A 19185-nucleotide genomic window follows, 5' to 3' on the forward strand; every position below is an offset into this window, starting at 1 on the left:
CATGGGATTCTTCCGTCCTAAGTGCAGAACTCTGCACTTGGCTTTGTTGAACCTCATCAAATTTCTTTTGGCCTAATCCTCTAATTTGTCTTGGTCCCTCTGTATCCGATCCCTATCCTCCAGCGTATCTACCACTCCTCCCATTTTAGTGTCATCTGCAAACTTGCCGAGGGTGCAGTCCACGCCATCCTCCAGATCATTAATGAAGATATTAAACAAAACCGGCCCCAGGACCGACCCTTGGGGCACTCCGCTTGATACCAGCTGCCAACTAGACAAGGAGTCATTGATCACTACCCGTTGAGCCCGATGATCTAGGCAGCTTTCTATCCACCATTCATCCAGCCCATACTTCTTTAACTTGCTGGCAAGAATACTGTGGGAGACCATATCAAAAGCTTTGCTAAAGTCAAGGAATAACACATCCACTGCTTTCCCCTCATCCACAGAGCCAGTTATCGCGTTATAGAAGGCAATTAGATTTCTCTGGCATGCCTTTCCTTTGGTGAATCCATGCTGACTGTTCCTGATCACTTTCCTCTCCTCTAAGTGCTTCAGAATTGATTCCTTGAGGACCTGCTCCATGATTTTTCCAGGGACTGAGGTGAGGCTGACTGGCCTGTAGTTCCCCGGATCCTCCTCCTTCCCTTTTTTAAAGATGGGCACTACATTAGCCTTTCCAGTCGCCCAGGACCTCCCCTGATCTCCGTGAGTTTTCAAAGATAATGACCAATGGCTCTGCAATCACATCCGCCAACTCCTTGAGCACCCTCGGATGCAGCCCATCCGGCCCCATGGGATTCAAGATGAACTCATTGAAAACTGGGACCTTTCCAAAAAAAGTCAGGATGGGTTGTTAGTCCTAGCTAGTATTACAGCAGCCTGAGAGGGGGAGGGGACCTCACTTTAATGTGTGTGGCTTGGCAGTCTCCTCCCAGGAAATGTTCCAGAGAAACGGATGGGGGTTCAGCAGAGCTCACACAGGGAATTTGCTCACATAGCCTGCTATTAACAAGGGACACTTGATTCCCATGAGAGGAATTTTTGTTGCAACTCCTCTAAAGATCAACCCCAAGAGGCAGCAGAGTGCTTGCTAAAGCACCCCTTTTGCTTTAAGCTTCTGTCTCTCACCACCACATTGCTAAAGTTCAATTACTATAAAAAACAGACAGGCCGCTTCCCTCTATAGAAAGATGAGAATGCAAAAACAGAACCAATTTCAATTTAATTAACTAAGCAGAATCTCCCATTGACGGTCTCGTTTTTGAACCCTGTCTGCTGACAATGCGCTTTCTGCTCTGACAAGCTGGGGAACAGCTGGAGTATGCAAAAGAACCTACCTGCTCTCTCTCTCTCTCTCAGACAGACACACACACACACAGCAGCAGCACCAGAAGGGCATCTCTCGGGGTTCTGGAAGAATCCATTTGGGCAAGAGCTAGAAAGGAGCTTTATCCTTCTCTCCAGTAGAGTGTTAAGGTGCATTATGGGTAGATTTAAACTTCTTCTGAAGCAATGGGTATGGGCAACCCTAGGGAGGTAGGATGCTGAACTGTCAGGGCCTAAATTAGATATGGAAGTGATCTCTTGTTTTATAATCTAGCCTCCTCCTGCAAAGGAAGGATGGTTTCTTAGCCTTCGTTTTCAAGGGGATTTTGCCCAGTCTCCGTTTAAAGTGTCCCAAACAATGGGGCTCCCATCTCCCACCTGACAATATTATTTAGCCTAGTAGGTTTCATTGTAAAAGTTTTTCCTGATTTGCAGTCTCCTTCTTCCGTTACTCAGTTTCATTCCGTTATGCCTAGCTTAATTTCCCTTCCCCAAGCCCCTGTACTATCCTCTCTGGTACTTTTGTCCACCAGATAGAATCATAAGCCGATGACTTTCTTACCAAAGCAGTACACAGCTAGCTTTCCAATCAATCCCTCCATCCCCGTGATCATTTTTGTTGTTCTCCGCTCAACTTTAGTATCTTTCCAGTACTGCAGTTTCCAGGAAAGAACACAACATCCTGGGGGCATACAGAGCAAGCCAAGCCTCTTCCTGCTCCATGACCAAGATATGTCTGCATAAGTAACCTACAGCCTTCCACTGGTGTTTTTTGCAGCCATTTTAGATTAAAAAATTTAAGTTTGCTTCACTATCACCCCTTGTTCCCCTTCAGTGTTACTGTTTCCCTGGGTCCTCGTGCTCACTGAAAGTCTGTATTCCAGATGCAAACCAGAGAGTCACAATGGCCAAATCCTTGGGGAAAGGAAAGGGGCAGCAATGATGGATGGTGGGAGCACTAATAGCCTCAGTTTGCCAAGCTGGGAATGAGCAACAGGGATGGATCATTTGGTGATTACTTGTTCTGGTCATCCCCTCTGGGGCACCTAGTATTGGCCACTGTCAGAAGCAGAGCCGTCCCTTGGGTACGGCGAATCAGGGCAACTGCCCCAGGCCCTGCACTTTAGGGGAACCCGCGCTTCAGTAAAATCGTGAGGAGGCAGGCGGGGAGGTGAGGCAGGCGGGTGGGCGAGCGGGGTGGGGAGGTGAGTGGCAGGCAGACAGGCAGGAGGGGGATGAGGAGGCAGGCAGGCGGATAGCGAGGAGGAGAGCAGCAGTCGGGCAGGGGAGAGAGGAGATTGCCAGTGGTCACTGGCAGCCCCCCTACCAGAACCTCCTCCTCCCTCTCAGCACCTACCGCCTGCCACGGATCAGATGTTTTGTGGCATCAGGAGGTGCTGGGGGGAGGGGAGAGGAGCGAGGGCGCAGCGCGCTTGGGGGAGGGGGCAGAACTGGGTGGGAAAGAGGTGGAGCGGAAAGTAGTAGGGTGAGGGTGGGGCCTGGGCGGAGCACCCCACCCCCCTCAGATTAGACACTCGGCGCCTATGTCCTGGGCCCGGCAGTCCCGTAGGAAGCGCCCTGGTCGGAAGACAGGATACTGAGCTAAATGGACCTTTGGTCTGACCCAATATGGCTGTTCTTGTGTTCTAAGAAGTTATGGACCTATAGGGAATCATGGCAGTCGGGCTGAACAGGAGAGGACATATTAAAATACACTACAGCAAGCCCCTCACTTATGACCGCAGAAAGCTCAAGATTTCAGTTCATGGGACTGCATTCCCTATAAGCCAAAGGCCAGGTCTACGCTAAAAAGTGGATTGACCCAGCTATGTAGCTTAGGGGTATGAAAAATCTACACCCCTGAGGGACATAATTAAACTGACCCCACCTCCTGTGTAGACAGCGCAAGGTTGATCAAAGACGTCTTCCATCGACCTAGCTGCTGCCTCTCCAGGAGGTGGATTAACTATAGCCATGGGATAATCCCTCCTGTCCGCACTGAAGCGGTGCAGCTGCGATGTTGTGTAGCAGTTTAAGTGTAGACACAGCCTTAGGTTAAGTGGAAAAATTAGAAATAGTTCAAGCAAAAAAAGACTGATTTTTCGTGAACAGAACTGGTACTAGGAAATCCCCATGGCAACAGGGACACAGTCCTCGACTTGGGCTTCAATGGCCTAGTGGATCAGGCCTGGACAGTCACCATGTATTCTCAAGGGGCCAGATAATTAGCTGCTGTAAGTTGATGTAGCTCTATCCATTTCGATGGAGTTACACAGACCAGCTGAGGATCTGCACAAGGAATTAAATTCACTAACAACATTCAATGGTCCCATATGGGGAATTTCAGTCTGTGACTCCCTACAAGATACTGGGAGACTCTCGAGAGATAAGACACAGAGTACAGATCCCTATCAAAGTTCTGGTTACTGACAGAGAATCAGATATACAGATGCTGTTTAATCCAGGATGTACCATGCCTCAGAGGGATCCTTCCCAGCCACTGGAGTCAGAAGGGTAAAAAGTACAAAACACCCAGATCCACTCAGCTTCTTTTTCACAAGCCCTGACACCTTCCAAGTAGGCTATGTTGACCTCTAGTGTATATAGGCTGGTAAGAAGAGAAGAATGTGTTGTGGATACATTGGACAAGTGGAGACTGGAAGGCTCAAGGGACTGGTAGTAGGGAATGGAGCTTTTTACATCCAAGTCACTGGTTCCTGTCCAACCCAAAGCAGTAGTGACCATATGGTAGCCATTCGGGGGCCTAGTATAGATATGTAGCCTAGAAGAAACCTCAGTAGGTCATCTAGTCCAGTCTAAGTATTATCTAGTGAAATGAGGTGTTCATGTTTCAGAATCTCCTCCACTGGCCCCATTTTGTGACAGTGTGAGCAGAGAGGCCAAAGACTGAATAGGCCACGGAATGGACTCTCACTTTGCCTCAGAGGTTAGGTTTAAAGCCCACCAGCAAGGCTGTGTGTGTGTGTGTGTCTCTCTCTCTCTGTGTGTCGGGGGGGAAGGGTGGGGAGAATCTTCAACAGCCATTCCCCACATTGTACCCATTCTATGGATAACCAGAGGCTTGCACTCACCAGCACTAAGTTCACTTTAACATGCGTAACAGCCACACTGGATGAGGCAGAATTAATACAAGCAGCACCTGCTGCTGTGGCCTTGGTGTATGATCCAGCCCGGAGGAATTCTAGCAGCTTTAGGACCATGGAGACAAAGTAACTGCTAATTACATTTTTGGATTTATGCAAGTCGCACAGAAAGAAGCTGCTCTGGAGGAAAGCATTTGCTGCAGCTCACCTGGTGGATGGACCTTTATCTCCACAACGTTAGACTTCACAGCAGCAGCTGCTGCTATCGCTGGGTGTCGTGCTTGCTGGCAGCTTCTCCTCCAGACCTCCACCTCACACCTGTACCTGCCCGCATCCCGCTCTGTGGCACTGTGGATTAGAAGTTCGGAGGAAGATGCAGATTTTGTGACTCTGGTCTTCCTCTGAAAGTGAGGTTGGGCAGCCCCCCACTCGATGGTGCCACAGGGCATGATTTTGACCAGCTGTTGATAACCATTAGCCTCTGGGATGGTCTCGAATTGCCAAGTTACCGATATTGGCACTTGGGAGATGAGATGGGTGGCAGAGACCTGGCAGAACAGTTCAAAATCCTGAGTAAATTTGACATTTGCTGTTCGGCTTCTCAGTGTGGCTCTCAAATTCAGACCTGTTAACAAGGAAGCACATCATTGGTACTGGGTTTGTAAGATTATAACAGAGATTGTACAGTCATTCTCCCTGCTTTTATCCCTTCACATGCAGCACTGTCCTCCCCTGCCAGGAGCTGTTCCCACACTGATTGGGTGATTTGGGGTTTAGCTGTTTATTTTACAAGTGAACTTTGGGTTCGTGATACTGGGAAATTAATAGCTCTGTCCTGATCATTATGCAGGAAGCGTTGACCCAGCTTCCCTGCCATTCCACAGCTCTGATAACACACCTTGCTCCTTTCTTACCCCTCAATGCTATTTCAATCTGGGCTGCCCCTCGCTGTCAGTGTGCCTCCGTCATGACACAGAGCGCCCAGGCTATTCTGGATCATACAAACATTGCCAATACAATTCAATCCTGATTAAAGTCATCCATCCCCTGCTCTCCCATTCCTGTGCCCCTCAGTTCTCCGAATGCATCTCACTCCTGACGTGCACCTTGCTATTCCACTCCTGATCCCATGCGCAGCTCTGGCATTGTGCCTAAATCCTGAGCTGCAGCATCTCCTGCTATTCCCGACTCAGGCCTGAGCTACACTTTTATACAGGTAGAGTTGTGTGGATCAGGATGTGAAAAACCACATCCCTTAGTGACAGAGCTACATGGACAAACCCCCAGAGTAGACACAGCTACGTCAACAGAGGAAGGCTCCTGTCAGCACAACTACCGTAATAGGGAGATGGCATTCCTGCACTGGTAGAAAAACTCTGTCAGCATACACTGCATCTACACTAGGGGGCTCTGCCAGCACAGGCTCCTCAATGTAGATAAAGCCTTGGGTCCCCCATGCAGCTCTGCCAACACCATACTTCAATCCTGCCCTGCAGGACAGTCTGGAATTCCATCACAGCTCTGCTAACGGAAGGGTCCGTTTTTGAGTAATGATGAATGCTTCATTTTGCCAAGCACGCTTTCCCCACTGATCATCCGCAGTATTTATTTACATATTTATTTTGTTTTTTAAAATGCAATGGCCCATCCAGTGCTACAGGCACCTAGCCCATACTAGCCTGTAAACTAAAAGTCTAAACTAAACTAGCCCATAAACTAAAAGTCACCACATGGACAGAAAGAAAGGTGCCTAAATAGATGCACGTCAACCCAGACCCTCCTCAACAGCCAAACGGGAAAAAAGAAAAGGGGCTTGCCTGGAAAAGTTAACCAAACGAGGCTCTGGGGGGCAAAGAGTGTTCCAAAATCAAGGACCCCCCACCAAGAACTCTTGTCGTACAACTCAGCAAGGCCTTTTGTTCAGTTTCATTTCCATATACCATTGTGGCAATAGATTAATCCCTTCTCGTTTCAAGAAGCTGAGGATCCAAAAGGGTTCCTGCTGAGTAGTAATTGGTATTTACACAGTGCCTGGCATTCAGGGGTCTCAGAGCACGTTACCAGTGTTCATTGATAACCTCTCAAAACAGCTTGCATGGCCGGCAGGCAGGTAGGTTGTATCCCCCCCATTTTACAGGTGGGGAAACCAAGGCACACAACTGTTAAGTGATTTCTCTGCAGTCACATAGTATGTCAATGGCAGAGCTTGGAGCAGAACCCAGGTCTCTTCCTTCGCAGGCCCGTGTTTTAACCAGTAGACCACCCTACCTATGATAGAAGGTCATCCAACTGTAATGTAAGGAAGGGATTCTATCAACTTACTGAGAGGGCTAATGGCTACTGATGTTTCCTGTGCCTGTTTCCAGCTCCTGTCCATGGACCACTCTGTCACTTCACATTTGTAAGACCCTCCATCATCGGTGGCTGAAGTGTTGTAGATTGCCAGAGTGAACGTGGTGGAGTTCATCTTCTCTAGTCGGAGGTCCCTATTAGCGCTGCGTTCCTGGTAGGAGGGGCCTGGCCTCAGCATGCCGTCCTGTTCCATCCCAACTATGTGCTCCGGTTGATCTCCGTTCTTTCGCAGGTGCCACCAATTCACCGAGAGTGGGCTTGTTGCTCCGCTCACCTGACAGTGAAGGATCAAGGTGTCTCCTTCCACTATCTGACTTTCGCCGCTGAGCACAGACACGTGCATGTGGCTTTCTGTGAACAACAACAGCAGCAGTTATCTTTCCAAGCTAGTCAGGAGTATTCTCGTGCCAAGATAAATCTCAATGTAAAGGGTAGGGGGAGTTGTCCTGAAATTTGGAGCCATCTTTTCAGTACCCTGAAGTGCGTTTCTTTCTGCCCGTGGCATTCCTGGAGTGGTAGCATTAGGGCATGTGTCAATGAATACACTCAGTTGGCAGAGTCTTGCCTGTTGCATTGAGACAGGCAAATTCCGGGCTCCAGTGGGGACACATCGCGTCAGCTCTTCACAACTGAGCCAGATGCATTTAACTTTCATTTTAAAAGGGTTTTGTTTTTTTTTTAAGACACAAGAAGAGTTGTGACAAATATATTAAAGAAAACAAATTATTCTCTTCAGGTTCTTGTACTATGCCCATCACCCTGGCATTTGAGCACCTGTGGGTATTAAATAGAACGTATGAGCTGTCATGGCTACAAGAGGCCTGCAGTAAAACACCTACTCCACACGCCAGCTTTTACCTACATGTCACAGTGTGTGTAGCACCCTCTGAGGAGAGAGCAATTGCCTCTGTTTAAAGAGCATGGGTGAATTGGAACAGAAAGTGAGGTGTCCTCTGGAGAAGGAGCTGAGATAATAGGGAAGGACAAGTCGGACCAAGCCATGATGAGGGAAAAGTAGTCAATACTTGCAGACACACCGAAGGATGAAAAGGAGTAAAGGGTGCATCCCAAGCACGACTGGATGGTCAAAGCAAAATCAGTCAGTCAGATACCTCTTTTCACCTAGCACAGTTGCAAAATTCACACAAAAAGAAAAGGAGTACTTCTGGCACCTTAGAGACTAACAAATTTATTTGAGCATAAGCTTTCATGAGCTACAACTCACTTCATCAGATGCATCCGATGAAGTGAGCTGTAGCTCACGAAAGCTTATGCTTTGTTAGTCTCTAAGGTGCCACAAGTACTCCTTTTCTTTTTGCGAATACAGACTAACACGGCTGCTACTCTGAAACCAAAAATTCACACAGCATCATTGTATGAACAAAACCAAGTAATACAGAAACAGTAAGAACTTTTCTAGCTTGGATATTTTTCTAGAGTGGACTCCTGACTTATATGTGCATGACCTTCATTATTATTTGTGTTCCAGTAGTACTAGAAGCCTCAATTAAGACAGGGGCTTCATTGTGCTAGGCACTGTACGTACGTGTACGTACACACGCATACACACACGCACACAGACAGCATAAGAGACAGCCCCTTCCCCAAAGAGCTTCCAATCTAAACAGGCAAATGCAGGGTGGAAGAGAGTAGTATTATTGTCCCCATTTTACAGATAGAAAACTGAGGGACAGAGAGATTAAGTGACTTGCTTAAAGTCACTGTGGCAGAGCTGGGAATTGAATCCAGATCTCCTGAGCCCCAGTCCAATGTTGTAACCACCCCTGACAGTTTATTCACAGGGACACCATGGTGATGGTTGTCTCCTTTGCAATGTTGGGTAGAAGAGCATGCCATGGTAGGAGAAGTCATTGGGAGTGTCAGTAAAGCTCATTTAGCCATCCAGGCCTTAAAAAAAAAATACTGCAGTATTCTACAATAATAGCCCCAACACGGCAGTATTAATACTGGAAGCTGTCCGACTTTGGACCATTACCGCGTAGGCTATTGTAGCCAATGCTTAAAGTGGTCTGCGAAAAGTATGTGTATGGGGTGGGGGGAATGGGTTGGCTCAATCTGGGAGCAGGACCTTTGGTAAGACAGTGCTTAAAGTACATCTCTCAACAACCCAGCTTGACCTGAACTTTCTTTGGGGGGGGTGGGGGATTCTGCCTTCTCCCCCCACATCTCCCCACATTTTAAGCACTGACTGTACCATGCATAAGCATAGGCAATAAAAAAGGCAGTAAGTAGAGAGCCCTGATGAAACTGGGACTGATCCTACCAAATGTAGGATCTCAGTCACTCTGGGTGCACAGGCAGCTGCCTCAGAAGAGGTGGTGGAAACTGCAAGAGGGATTGTAGGTGAGAGGCAAAAGACTCTTATGCCTACTGGAGAGAGGAAGCAGGTCATCAGGACACTCTGTGGAGGTGACCCGGTGAATTGGTGCAGACAGTGAATTAGAGCGCACACTTCTCTTGCTACAGTAGAAGTGTTACGTGTGCCAGCGTGAATACCTTGGTTTCTATCACTGTACTGAGCACTATAGCCCACCTGCCCCTTTTAGGGGACAGCTTCCTTGTGCCAAGGCAGGAGGCCAAATAGCAGTGGAACCCAGACCAGGGACCTTTTTCAGATTTCACTTAGAAGAAAGGGCATTTAGTTTCACTGACCTATTGGCGTCACATTGACATCAATGTCTGACGATGTCTTGAACTGGGTGGTGGAAAAGCCTGTGGAAGCCTTCTCCATCTCTGAAACCTTACAGCTGTATGTGCCTTTGTCTTTTAACTCCACCTGGTATACTTTGAGGATATACAGCTCATTGCTTTTCTTCACCACTTGGAGATGTCCCAAGGCAGCTCTCTCTTCATACTCCTCCTTCAAGGCCAGTACCCCATGTGGGTCAATCCTAGCTACTTCTACTCCTTTGAAGAGCCAAACCACTTGGAACCATCGGTTTTGGCTATTCTGGGCTTTCACAGAGCAATTTACCTGCAAGGGCTCCCCTTCTGCAAGGGAACTTTCAACAGCAGCAATATTAGCTTGGAAATCTCTGTCTGTAGAAAAACAAAAGCAAGGTAAGTGTATGTCAAGAGGCCCTGTTCAATCATCCCTTCCTATTACTAGCTTCATTGGAGTCAGAAGGGACCTCTATCAAATGGGTCCTTTAGTCCATTTCCTTTGGATAAGATTCTCCCTTCTTGGAGGGCAAAGTATTTTTAGGTCTAGTACAACATAGACCAACTTCCACCCTTGCTGAGGCATCTCCCAGGAATTCTTAGATTTGAACCAAAGCCCCAAAAGGTGATTCAGAACAAGATTTTAATAGAAACTGGTCACTGCTGAGTGAGCAGGGAATAAGATCCCCTACCAAACTCCCATGCATGGAACTCATGAAATCAATGAGAATTCTGCGCAAAAATCAAACACAGAACATATCTCTGTCTGTATACAGGTCGCATTTTTACATGACCATTGCACTGACTACTTAGATCAATACTACACAGACAATACCTAGCTCCAAGGGAAATACCATATATTATCGTCCAAAGGTAAAAATTCAGTAACTCCTAAGATTTACAGCTGCTTTAAGTATTTATTGCAAATAAGTCATCCTACAGTTTTAAATGGTTGGTTCATAAACAATTCAAGAAGAAACATCCTGATTCCTGCACATATGCTTGGTATTCCCAAATATTGGCTGAATAGTTTATAGGCCTCCACGTTCAAACAATGGTGTAAACTGTTCAGATACCTCGGTGATGAGTATAATATACTAATCTAAGTAGAATAGAATTCTCAGCCTATAGGGAGTTTCAAAACTCTTTACTTTGACTAATCCCTATTCATGAATCATAGCATGTGATTGGTAATTGAAGTTACGTGGTATTGTTTCTGCTTTCTGATTGGATGACGAAACTTTAAACAGGAGAATAATGAAAAGCAAATATTCTTGTCTGCTATGAATGTTCATATGAACTGCAGCTGTTCTCCAAACAATGGTGCACACAAAAACCTCTCCTATGAATGGGAACGAGGGTTACAAACGTTGTCAAACCTGCCAGCCATTCCAAATTAAAATCTATGGCCATGAAGAGAGAGTTTTTGCAGTGTTTGACGGGTGCACAGCATGGAATCTTGCCCACAGCTTAATGAACTGTTCGAACCATTTAGCTCAGTGGGTTTCAACTTGTGGTCCACAGACCTCTGGGGTCCTCAGACTGTTTCTAAGGGGTCCGCAAAAGGTTGTTGTTACCATATAACAGTGGTTTTCAACCTGTGGTCCGTGGACCCCTGGTAATGGGTCCACACTTCCATTAGAAATTTTTTAGGTGTCTGCAAATGAAAAAAGGTTGAAAAACACTGATTTAGCTATTTGTTTCTTTGGTTTCCTGTTCTGAATCAGGGTCTTTACTAGATGCCAGCTTCCTTTACCACACACTCTAAAACCTGATCTTTCCTCTCCACCCAGGCCACTAACTTTGGCCCAAACCATGGTCATTTCTCACCTCAACCATCAACATCCTCCTTTCCTCTGGCCCCCTTACATCTCAAATCAGCCCCCCTTTCCCAAAATATTTCTGTGATAGCCTTCCTTGTGCACCGTTCCCACCACATCACTTCCTAGTCAGACCTCTTCACTGCATCCCCCAGCTCGCTCCAGCTCCTTGTCCTCGCCTTCCAGGGCCAGTATCCTCCATTAAGCTCCTTTCTCTCTCACTGCTTTAACTTCCCTACCCCACCCCAGGCCTAACCTTCTGCCTTTGCTCCCTTCCCACCTTCCTCCATGCTACCTCTGTGCTTGCCATAATCCCCTTTGTCTTGGTCACCAATGCCTCAATGCTGTACCCACTGCAGTCAATGGGAGTATTGCCTTCATTTGAATCTGGGAAGGTGTTCGTGTTGCCAACTCTCACAATTTTATGAAAAGTCTCACACTATTGGGTGTTTTTAATGGAGTCAGGTGATTATATGAGAATCTCAGTTTTCAATTAAAAAAAAAAAAAGTGTTTCTAGCCCTCATGGTTGCAGAGAAAAGCTTGAAAACTTGAACCCTAAAGGCTCAGATGCCCAAAGAAAAATAAGAACCCAAAATTTGTTTTAAAATGTCATGATTTCTAAGATGATCTTAAAATCTGTCAGGGATTAACTAATGATGGGAGAGTTGGGCCAGGCAATATTGAGTCATCCCTCCCTCAAGCACTTCTGATCATCAAACACAGGATTTGTGTACATCTGGAGCCATTCTGTCTCCTGTCTAGAGCCCCTGTCAGTCAAATGTGACAGGACCTACACCTTCAGAAATCTCATTCACATTAATGCTGTTGTATAAAATGACATTTTGTGCAGTGGCTTAATGACTGGGTGGATGAAGAGGCTTTAGAGACACACAACAAGCCTGACTCTCATTTACATAAAAGGCATCTTTGTAGAAAGGGTAAGCACATGAGTTAGGATCCCTCTGCAGCCCCTCAGATGGGAGCGGAGGTATTTTATAACGACAGTGCGTCTCACCAATGGGCTGTGTGCATCTTACCATGGCTTCTGATGGTCAGCGATGTCTTTTCCGTTTGTTTCCGAGCTATGTCTTTCCAAGTTCCACCAGGATCCTGAATCCACTCAACCGCCTCACAGTACACTTGGCCCTGGTCAGAGGGCTGCACTCTGCCAATAGATAGCTTGTATGTGGTGTCCCCAACCTTGTCCAACCGGACATCTGACAAAAACCTCTGCGTGTAGGAGGAGCCCGGAGTCAAGATGAAATCCTTGGACAGGGAAAGGATCACCATGGCCTGACCATCTCCTGATCCCTGGAGATGGTACCAGGCAACAGAAAGGTGGGTGTGTTGAGCTGTGGATTTTGACACCTCACAGGTGAGCTCTAGTGGATCTCCTTCCACTTGGATGAGGGCCTGCGGTGTCATGGTGGCGGAGAGGGTGTCAGGGATCACTAAACACAACAAAAACACAGCCATGCTGGTCACAAATGGAACAACTCTCTGTCTAGACATAGATACCCTGCTTATCAGCCACGCCCTCCTCCTGGTGCAGGGATTTCCACTCTGTGGCATTAGCAGCTTTCACTGCTGATTGCCACCGATACATAAAGGGGCTCAGCACCTGGGTGGGCAGAGTATGTCTCCTTTGCTGCAACGCTCTCTTGCGCCCTCTTCAGTCAACGTGAGCCAGTGTTAACTGACTCCAAAGAGAATCAGGTGTAGGCCAAAGAGTATGGGCTGGTACACCCCAAGGATAAAGGGAAAACATGTATGTAGGGGAGGGGGAGGTACCCCAGAGGCCCCACCAAAGTTACCACAGAGCATCTCCCTCTAGGGAATGCTGCACCGTCATTTACATAGGAGAGTTCAGAATAAGGCATTTTCCTTTGCCTCTCCCATCCGGTCATGCTTCCCCCTCCTAGCTCTCTCCCCCTTCCCAAAGATGTCTCTTAGGATGGTCACCCTTTCCGGAACATCTATGAGCATCCCACGTATGTCAGAGTGACCCTGTGTCCTATAGGCATGGCCTGAAGGATGCTGAGGGTCAGTTTTGAGGGCCTTTGTATCCATGGAGATATTCTGATGTGATCTGCTAGAGCTCTGTCATGACTAGGGATTCAAGAAATGAGGTGTGGAGAACACGGCTCCCCTTCCTCAACTAATAGCAGAGCGGCAGCTCCCCTTCCTTTCTCCTTTTCTGGCTGGGGGGGAAGCTCAGCTCCTCCTCCCTAGTGGAAGTGAGGATCCACCAGGAAAGGAACATGAAGTGGGAGCCGCTGGAGGGGTTTGTGACTGGCTGAGGGGCCCCCCGGGTGGAGCAGCAGCAAAAGCCCCAGATGGGGAAGAAGGAAAGGCCTAGCTAAGAGACCCTATTCACCTCCTCTCCCAATACCACACCATCTGCCCCTTCTCTTCAAGGAGGAAGACACCTGTCCCCGCCATCTCCCCATCCCCTGCCATCTACTCTGAGGAGGTGGGGAGAACAGCCATCTGATGTCTCTGTGCTTTTTAGACCCTGCACTTCACTGGCCTCTCCCTTTACTAAATGGGATGCTGACATACAGGGTTTCACTGCCAACTTGGGACCGCCACAGCTGGACAGCTTCAACAGCAAAAGAAAAGCAAAACCTGAACCGTCCTATCTCGCCACCCTCACCCAGTGCCTCAGAGCAGCTGATAGAAGGTGGCCGAATGGCAAGTGTGAGGCTAGCAACCTTCTCTAGCTCTTACCTGAGAGGTTCATCTTGGCGCTGTAACTCCCGAAGTACCTCTCGTCGGTGTTGGGTGTATGGCACTCATACTCGCCGGCGTCCCGATCCTGGAGCTCCCTGATGTGCAGCAGGGCAGAGTCCCCCTGTACCCTCTCTACATAGATCTCTCCACTCCGCACACGCTGGGTGTAGATGGCGTAAGGGAAAGAGGGATCCATGGTGCTGATAATCTGCACTTCCCGCTCTGGGGCAGATGGCAGGTAAATGGACCACTGGAAATTCTGCTCTGAGGGCCCCTGGTAGCCACTGACCTTGCACCAGATGGTGATGTGATAACCTCTAGCCCGGTAAAGACGTCCTTCCTGAACCAGCACTACTCTCTGGCCAACGCAGAGGCCTGCTTATAAATAATGAAACAGCAGTAGTGTTATGTGGCAATGCAAGTTCTTCTAGAGGCACATCCCAAAAGAGGGGATTTGGGATTTAAAAATACCTGGAATCTCAGTTGTAGAAGTGGGGTGCTTGCAGTCACAGGCTTAAGTCACTTGTGCATTTACCACAATTGTGAGAGCAAATCAAGTATCAGCGCAACTGCCATTTACAAGTGCGGATACCCAGGTGGCACATACAGCTGCAGTAACTGCATGTTCAAACCGAGAGCCTCACATTTTAAGGAGCGGCATCCTTTTAATGATTATTCTGCCCGCCTTGGTGCTGCTTAGATCTCTGTTTGGAGGGGAGAGCAGAGTGACATGGGGTTGAGATGGACGCCCCACAGTTCTAATGAGACCAAGCGGGGCCAGTTCAGAGGAGAGCACCAAAGAGGATAACAGGTTTCAGTAGGGTCCTATGAAGAGGTTAAGAGAACTGGGCGTGATTAGCCTGTAGATAACACAGCTGGGGTGAGTGGATATCCAAATTTCCTATCAGTATCATAAGGGATGTTAGAAAGAGGGCAGAAAAAACTGATCTCACCAGCCAGCATGCACATCTGATGGGCTGCAAGTGCAGTGGGGGATAAGGCTGGTTTGCCATTAGAAAAACAGTTATAGGAACATGTCAGGTGATGAGCTGTGCCAAAGGAGGCCTCATCAGAGCAGGCAGATAAGGACATCCCAGCAGAGGTGAATAGTCTGCAAGGGCGGTTCACCCCTCAGCTGTATGGCCCATCCTCCTTCTGTCTGCATGCGGCCTGAATGGAGTGGGAAAGGGAAGCAACAGGGTCGTCTACTCAGCTGGTAGTTTTTCTCCCCTCATTACAAGTGGAGTTCACAGAGCAAGTTGTTTTAATCTACATTTTATTTGAGAGTCCCAAAAAGGGCTTGTCTACACAGAGACATTGACCAGAATGACCATTAAGTAGATTACACTAACCCAGAGAAAGGCATTTGTATTCTGGAACACAGTGTCCACCTGGAGAGTTATATCAGTATAACTACAGCCCTTATAGTCACACCCTGCGCTATACTGGAATAGCTTCCCTTGGAGATAAGCCCTTAGTCTCCTGAGTAAAGTACAAACAACAACATAAGCAAAAGGACCAATAACAGCAGGTGCAGCTCCCTAGGGAGGCTGTGGGCCAAATTAAGTTGGGATGGAATTTATGGTGCAACACGCAGGTCCAGTGTAAGCTAGTGATAAATGGGGGTATGCAGTAAGGTGATGTAACGTGTGCCAGTCAGGCATTCAGCAGTTGTACAAAATGGAGTGAAACAGGCAGGAGTTTTTGCCGTTTATTTTGGAGAGATCATCATCATAGTAATCAAGGGCCAACGAGGAACAAGGCCCCATTGAGCTAGGCACTGTACAGAGAGAGTAGTAGGGGGTCTTGCCCTGGAGTGCTTCCAGTCCAAATAGCCAAGCCAGGGCAGGGGAAGGGCTGTCATACACAAGCAGCGTGAATGATGGGATGGCAACAAATGTCATGTCAGCGCCACAAGTTTTTGGTTTGGCTTTTTCAGTTGGGAGGGGACCAGGTAAATGGACAGAAAAGGGAAGGGAGCAGGAACATTGGAGGGGGAGATCAGGAGTAGCTCAGCCAGGGGAGCATAGCAAGAGGAAGCAAGTAAAAGGAGAGTGACAGAAAGCAGCCCCACCTGTCCATGCTAACATACCTCCACAGTGCTCTCAGCACCCCTATGGGCCATGCTAAGCCACTGAGAGGGGGGCATCTCTGTCCACGACTGAGCCCTAGCGCACCTCATTGCCAGCTCAGTGGCCAGAGTGACAGAGAACCCCAGACACACCCAGAACCCCAGGGGCCGAGTCCCCTCCCTGAGAGGAGCCAAAGGAGTGGGTGGCTTTGATGAAAATCAGCGAAGGGGGATGGATGGCTTGCACGTCTAAGCCCTCCCTTTGGTCTTTGCCTACTCTCCCTCCCACCCCCACCCCCTCAAGTGCTGAACGGAGAGGAAAGCCAACAAGCTCCACGACACTCACCGAGGACGAAGAGAAGCAAGGCGGCCGAGTGCTGGACGGACCCCATTACAAACAGGTGCAGACGGGTCCTTCCCCTGCAAGTGGCAGGAAGTTCTCCTCAGACAGCTGCAGCCACCAAGCCCTGCAAGAGCCACCGGATGGAAGGCAGCCGGCTCAGGCCGTGGTTTCCCTTTTTTCAAAGGAGGGGGCAGAAAGAGGCTGGCGAAGTGACTTATTTCAGAGCTGCAAAGGCAGGGTCCCAGTGCACAGACACAAAACCAAGATGTTACGTGTCAGATGCCCCCATTTCCTTGCCCTGCTTTGTGATGCATCTCACCCAGTGCTGAGGTGCAGCCTGCTTAGACTGTAAGCCTCTCATTGCAGGGACTGTGGTTTCTCTGCTGTCCATACAGCACCTAGCATGCAGCAAGTGCTCTGCAACGGATGATAGAGATCACTCCCCTCGTTTGTCACTGTGGCCACCATTAAAATGCTCACCATATAGCCCCATGTGCCCAACACTGGGGTTCACACCGCTGTGCTTCATTTTGTTATTAAACAAAAATCTAAAGAGACCCCCCAAACAAACCAACCAAAACAGACACACCCCCACACAGCAGAGGGAGAAGAGTTAGCAATTCCATAGGAGACCACTTCGGGATTTGGGTACTGCCCCCCTATTGTGCATGGAAGGTGCTGAGGAGCAATACAAAACCCTTACTTAGATCCACGGGGGTTCACATGATCACGTATGGCCAAGAACTTGGCATCACAACTTACACAACAGGCAGCGGGGCACCTCCATTACAGTGTTGGGGCACGGACTCCATACTAACTCCAATTAAGACCACGTTTGATTGAGTCACCAACACCCCTCTTGGCAACCACATTTTCCAGCGGGAGAAGAGAATCTCTCTCGTATCCAGATGCTGAGTAGGCCCAACCTGTGCGGCTTATTAGCGCTCACAGGATGACAGCCCCTTAGCGGGACAGCTGAAGGCCCGCTGATGTACTGAACTCCACCATCGGCCCCACTCTGCTTTAAATCTCAACACAGATGTCGTTGCATGTGTTCCGGGGCCTCATTGATGGAAGCCTCCCCTCCACTTATCTGCCCTGCAGCTGGAAAACAGCTGCCCACTTCCCCACCTCCACCCCGCCAGCTCCCTTTAACACCATGAGGTGGGTTAACGGGAGACCGGAGCACCTGCCCCACGGTTCTCTATGACCTTATTAGAGGCTGCGTGCCAAAAGCGGGCGTTTGCTTCAATTAACTTTTATGGCCAGGCATTGGAAAATCCCTGAACAGGCCTCCTGCTTCCAAAGCTTCTGGGATCCCTTTCTGCAGTTGCTGAGGAAATGGCAGCCACAGAGTAAAACGAGACCCCCCCCCCCGCCCCCAGCTCAGCAGTTTGCACACACCCACAAAATGCGGGTGAGCAAAGCAAGGCTGGTGGAAAGGCAGCCACGTGCAAGAGGCTCAGCAGCACCCAAGGCATCTGCAAACATTTGAGGAGACCCGGAGAGCACTGAGGCGGGTGGGGGGACTGCAGTGGAAATTGAGACTCCTGGTTTTTGGAGTTGCGGCAGCAGGGTCTGACACATAGCTACAGAGAAGAGCACTGCTGCTCCTCTTTCCTTCTGTGAGAGGCGAAGAGTTGCATCCTGGCTAGTGCTGCTTTCCCATTCATTTCAACGGGACAGTTTGGAACACCATGACCTCTCTGGCTTTCAGCTTCAAGCTGCCCCCTACAGGGCATCCTGGGGTCTGTCCACGCCATCTCTATGCACACCCGGAACCTGCAGGAGAGCAACACAGCCTGATGCACGGCCCAGCCAAGGGGAAATCCAGCCCCCCCCCCCCGGCATCTGGCTAATCCACAGAAAATGGTTTGAATTGGAGGGACTTTCTGAAAGGAGTTTTCCGTAGGAAGAATGTCGACACAACATGGTTAGTCGAGAGTTGTGCAGCTCCGCGCAGCACGGCTGGGGTAGCAGCTGAAACAGAGCACTGGTTCAGGGACGTGCCGTTGGAAGGCAGATTGTAGAACAAATGCTGTTAGCGTGAGCCCACCGGACTGGGAGAGGGAGCAAGGGGCATTTAAAGAACAAAACCAAACATCAGATCTCTATTTTCTCCTTTTAATCAACTGATTCACGTGACAGAGCCTGCAGGTCTGGGAAATAAAGACAGAGACTCGGTAGGTTATTCGCTCCTACTCAGGCTGCTTGTTAGCCTGCTTGAATGATTTCAGTACAGACAAGCAGCCCGAGCGACAGAGACCAGCCTCCATCCTTGGTGACACACACATCATACAGAGCTCCCCGCCAGGATGTTGCCTGTCTCCTATGTGCAACCATATAAAAACAGCATGTGCTTTCAGGGATCTGGGGGAGTACAGGGCCTAATTCTGCTCTCTGGTTCCACAAATGGCAGGAAGCAGAAAGTGGCTGATCATGGCAAGCAGCGGCGTGTCTCTCTATAGGTATATGTATATAGGGGAGGGAGTAAGCTCTGTGGGACCTTCCCCAATTGCCCTGCTCTGCAAAACTGCAAAAGCCCCTCATTGAGACAAAGCATCATGGGAGAGGACTGGCAAGGCGTGGGGGTCAAGCAAATGGCTGAAGCCCATGGCATTGTTCCTGGACTAAGTCAGTGCTTACCACATCTGCTTTAGCTTACTTTAGTTCCTCCTCCCCAGCATGAAACCCCCTTGGGCGGGGGTTAAGGAACATTCTGGGAGCGGTCTACTGTCATGGGCTCCCTG

General features: G+C 48.8%; 1 protein-coding gene across 3 annotated transcripts in view; it reads right to left on the reverse strand.

Moving 5' to 3' along the window:
* The window catches only part of CD101 (CD101 molecule), a 30326-nt gene extending 12795 nt beyond the window's left edge, over nucleotides 1-17531 (reverse strand). The window contains exons 1-6 of one of the 3 annotated variants that reach the window (XM_037906487.2): nucleotides 16439-17531; nucleotides 14019-14399; nucleotides 12326-12739; nucleotides 9459-9845; nucleotides 6756-7136; nucleotides 4642-5058 (exon numbers count right to left, since the gene is read on the reverse strand). In XM_037906487.2, coding sequence (XP_037762415.1) covers nucleotides 4642-5058; nucleotides 6756-7136; nucleotides 9459-9845; nucleotides 12326-12739; nucleotides 14019-14399; nucleotides 16439-16484 — 2026 coding nt within the window. In that variant the 5' untranslated portion in view covers nucleotides 16485-17531. The remainder of the gene's footprint in view (nucleotides 1-4641; nucleotides 5059-6755; nucleotides 7137-9458; nucleotides 9846-12325; nucleotides 12740-14018; nucleotides 14400-16438) is intronic. The other 2 variants (XM_027820041.3, XM_043538427.1) reach the window with 2 other exon arrangements.
* Nucleotides 17532-19185: the final 1654 nt, after the last annotated feature.

Source organism: Chelonia mydas, chromosome 1 (genome assembly GCF_015237465.2).
Source record: "Chelonia mydas isolate rCheMyd1 chromosome 1, rCheMyd1.pri.v2, whole genome shotgun sequence".
NCBI lineage: Eukaryota > Metazoa > Chordata > Testudines > Cheloniidae > Chelonia > Chelonia mydas.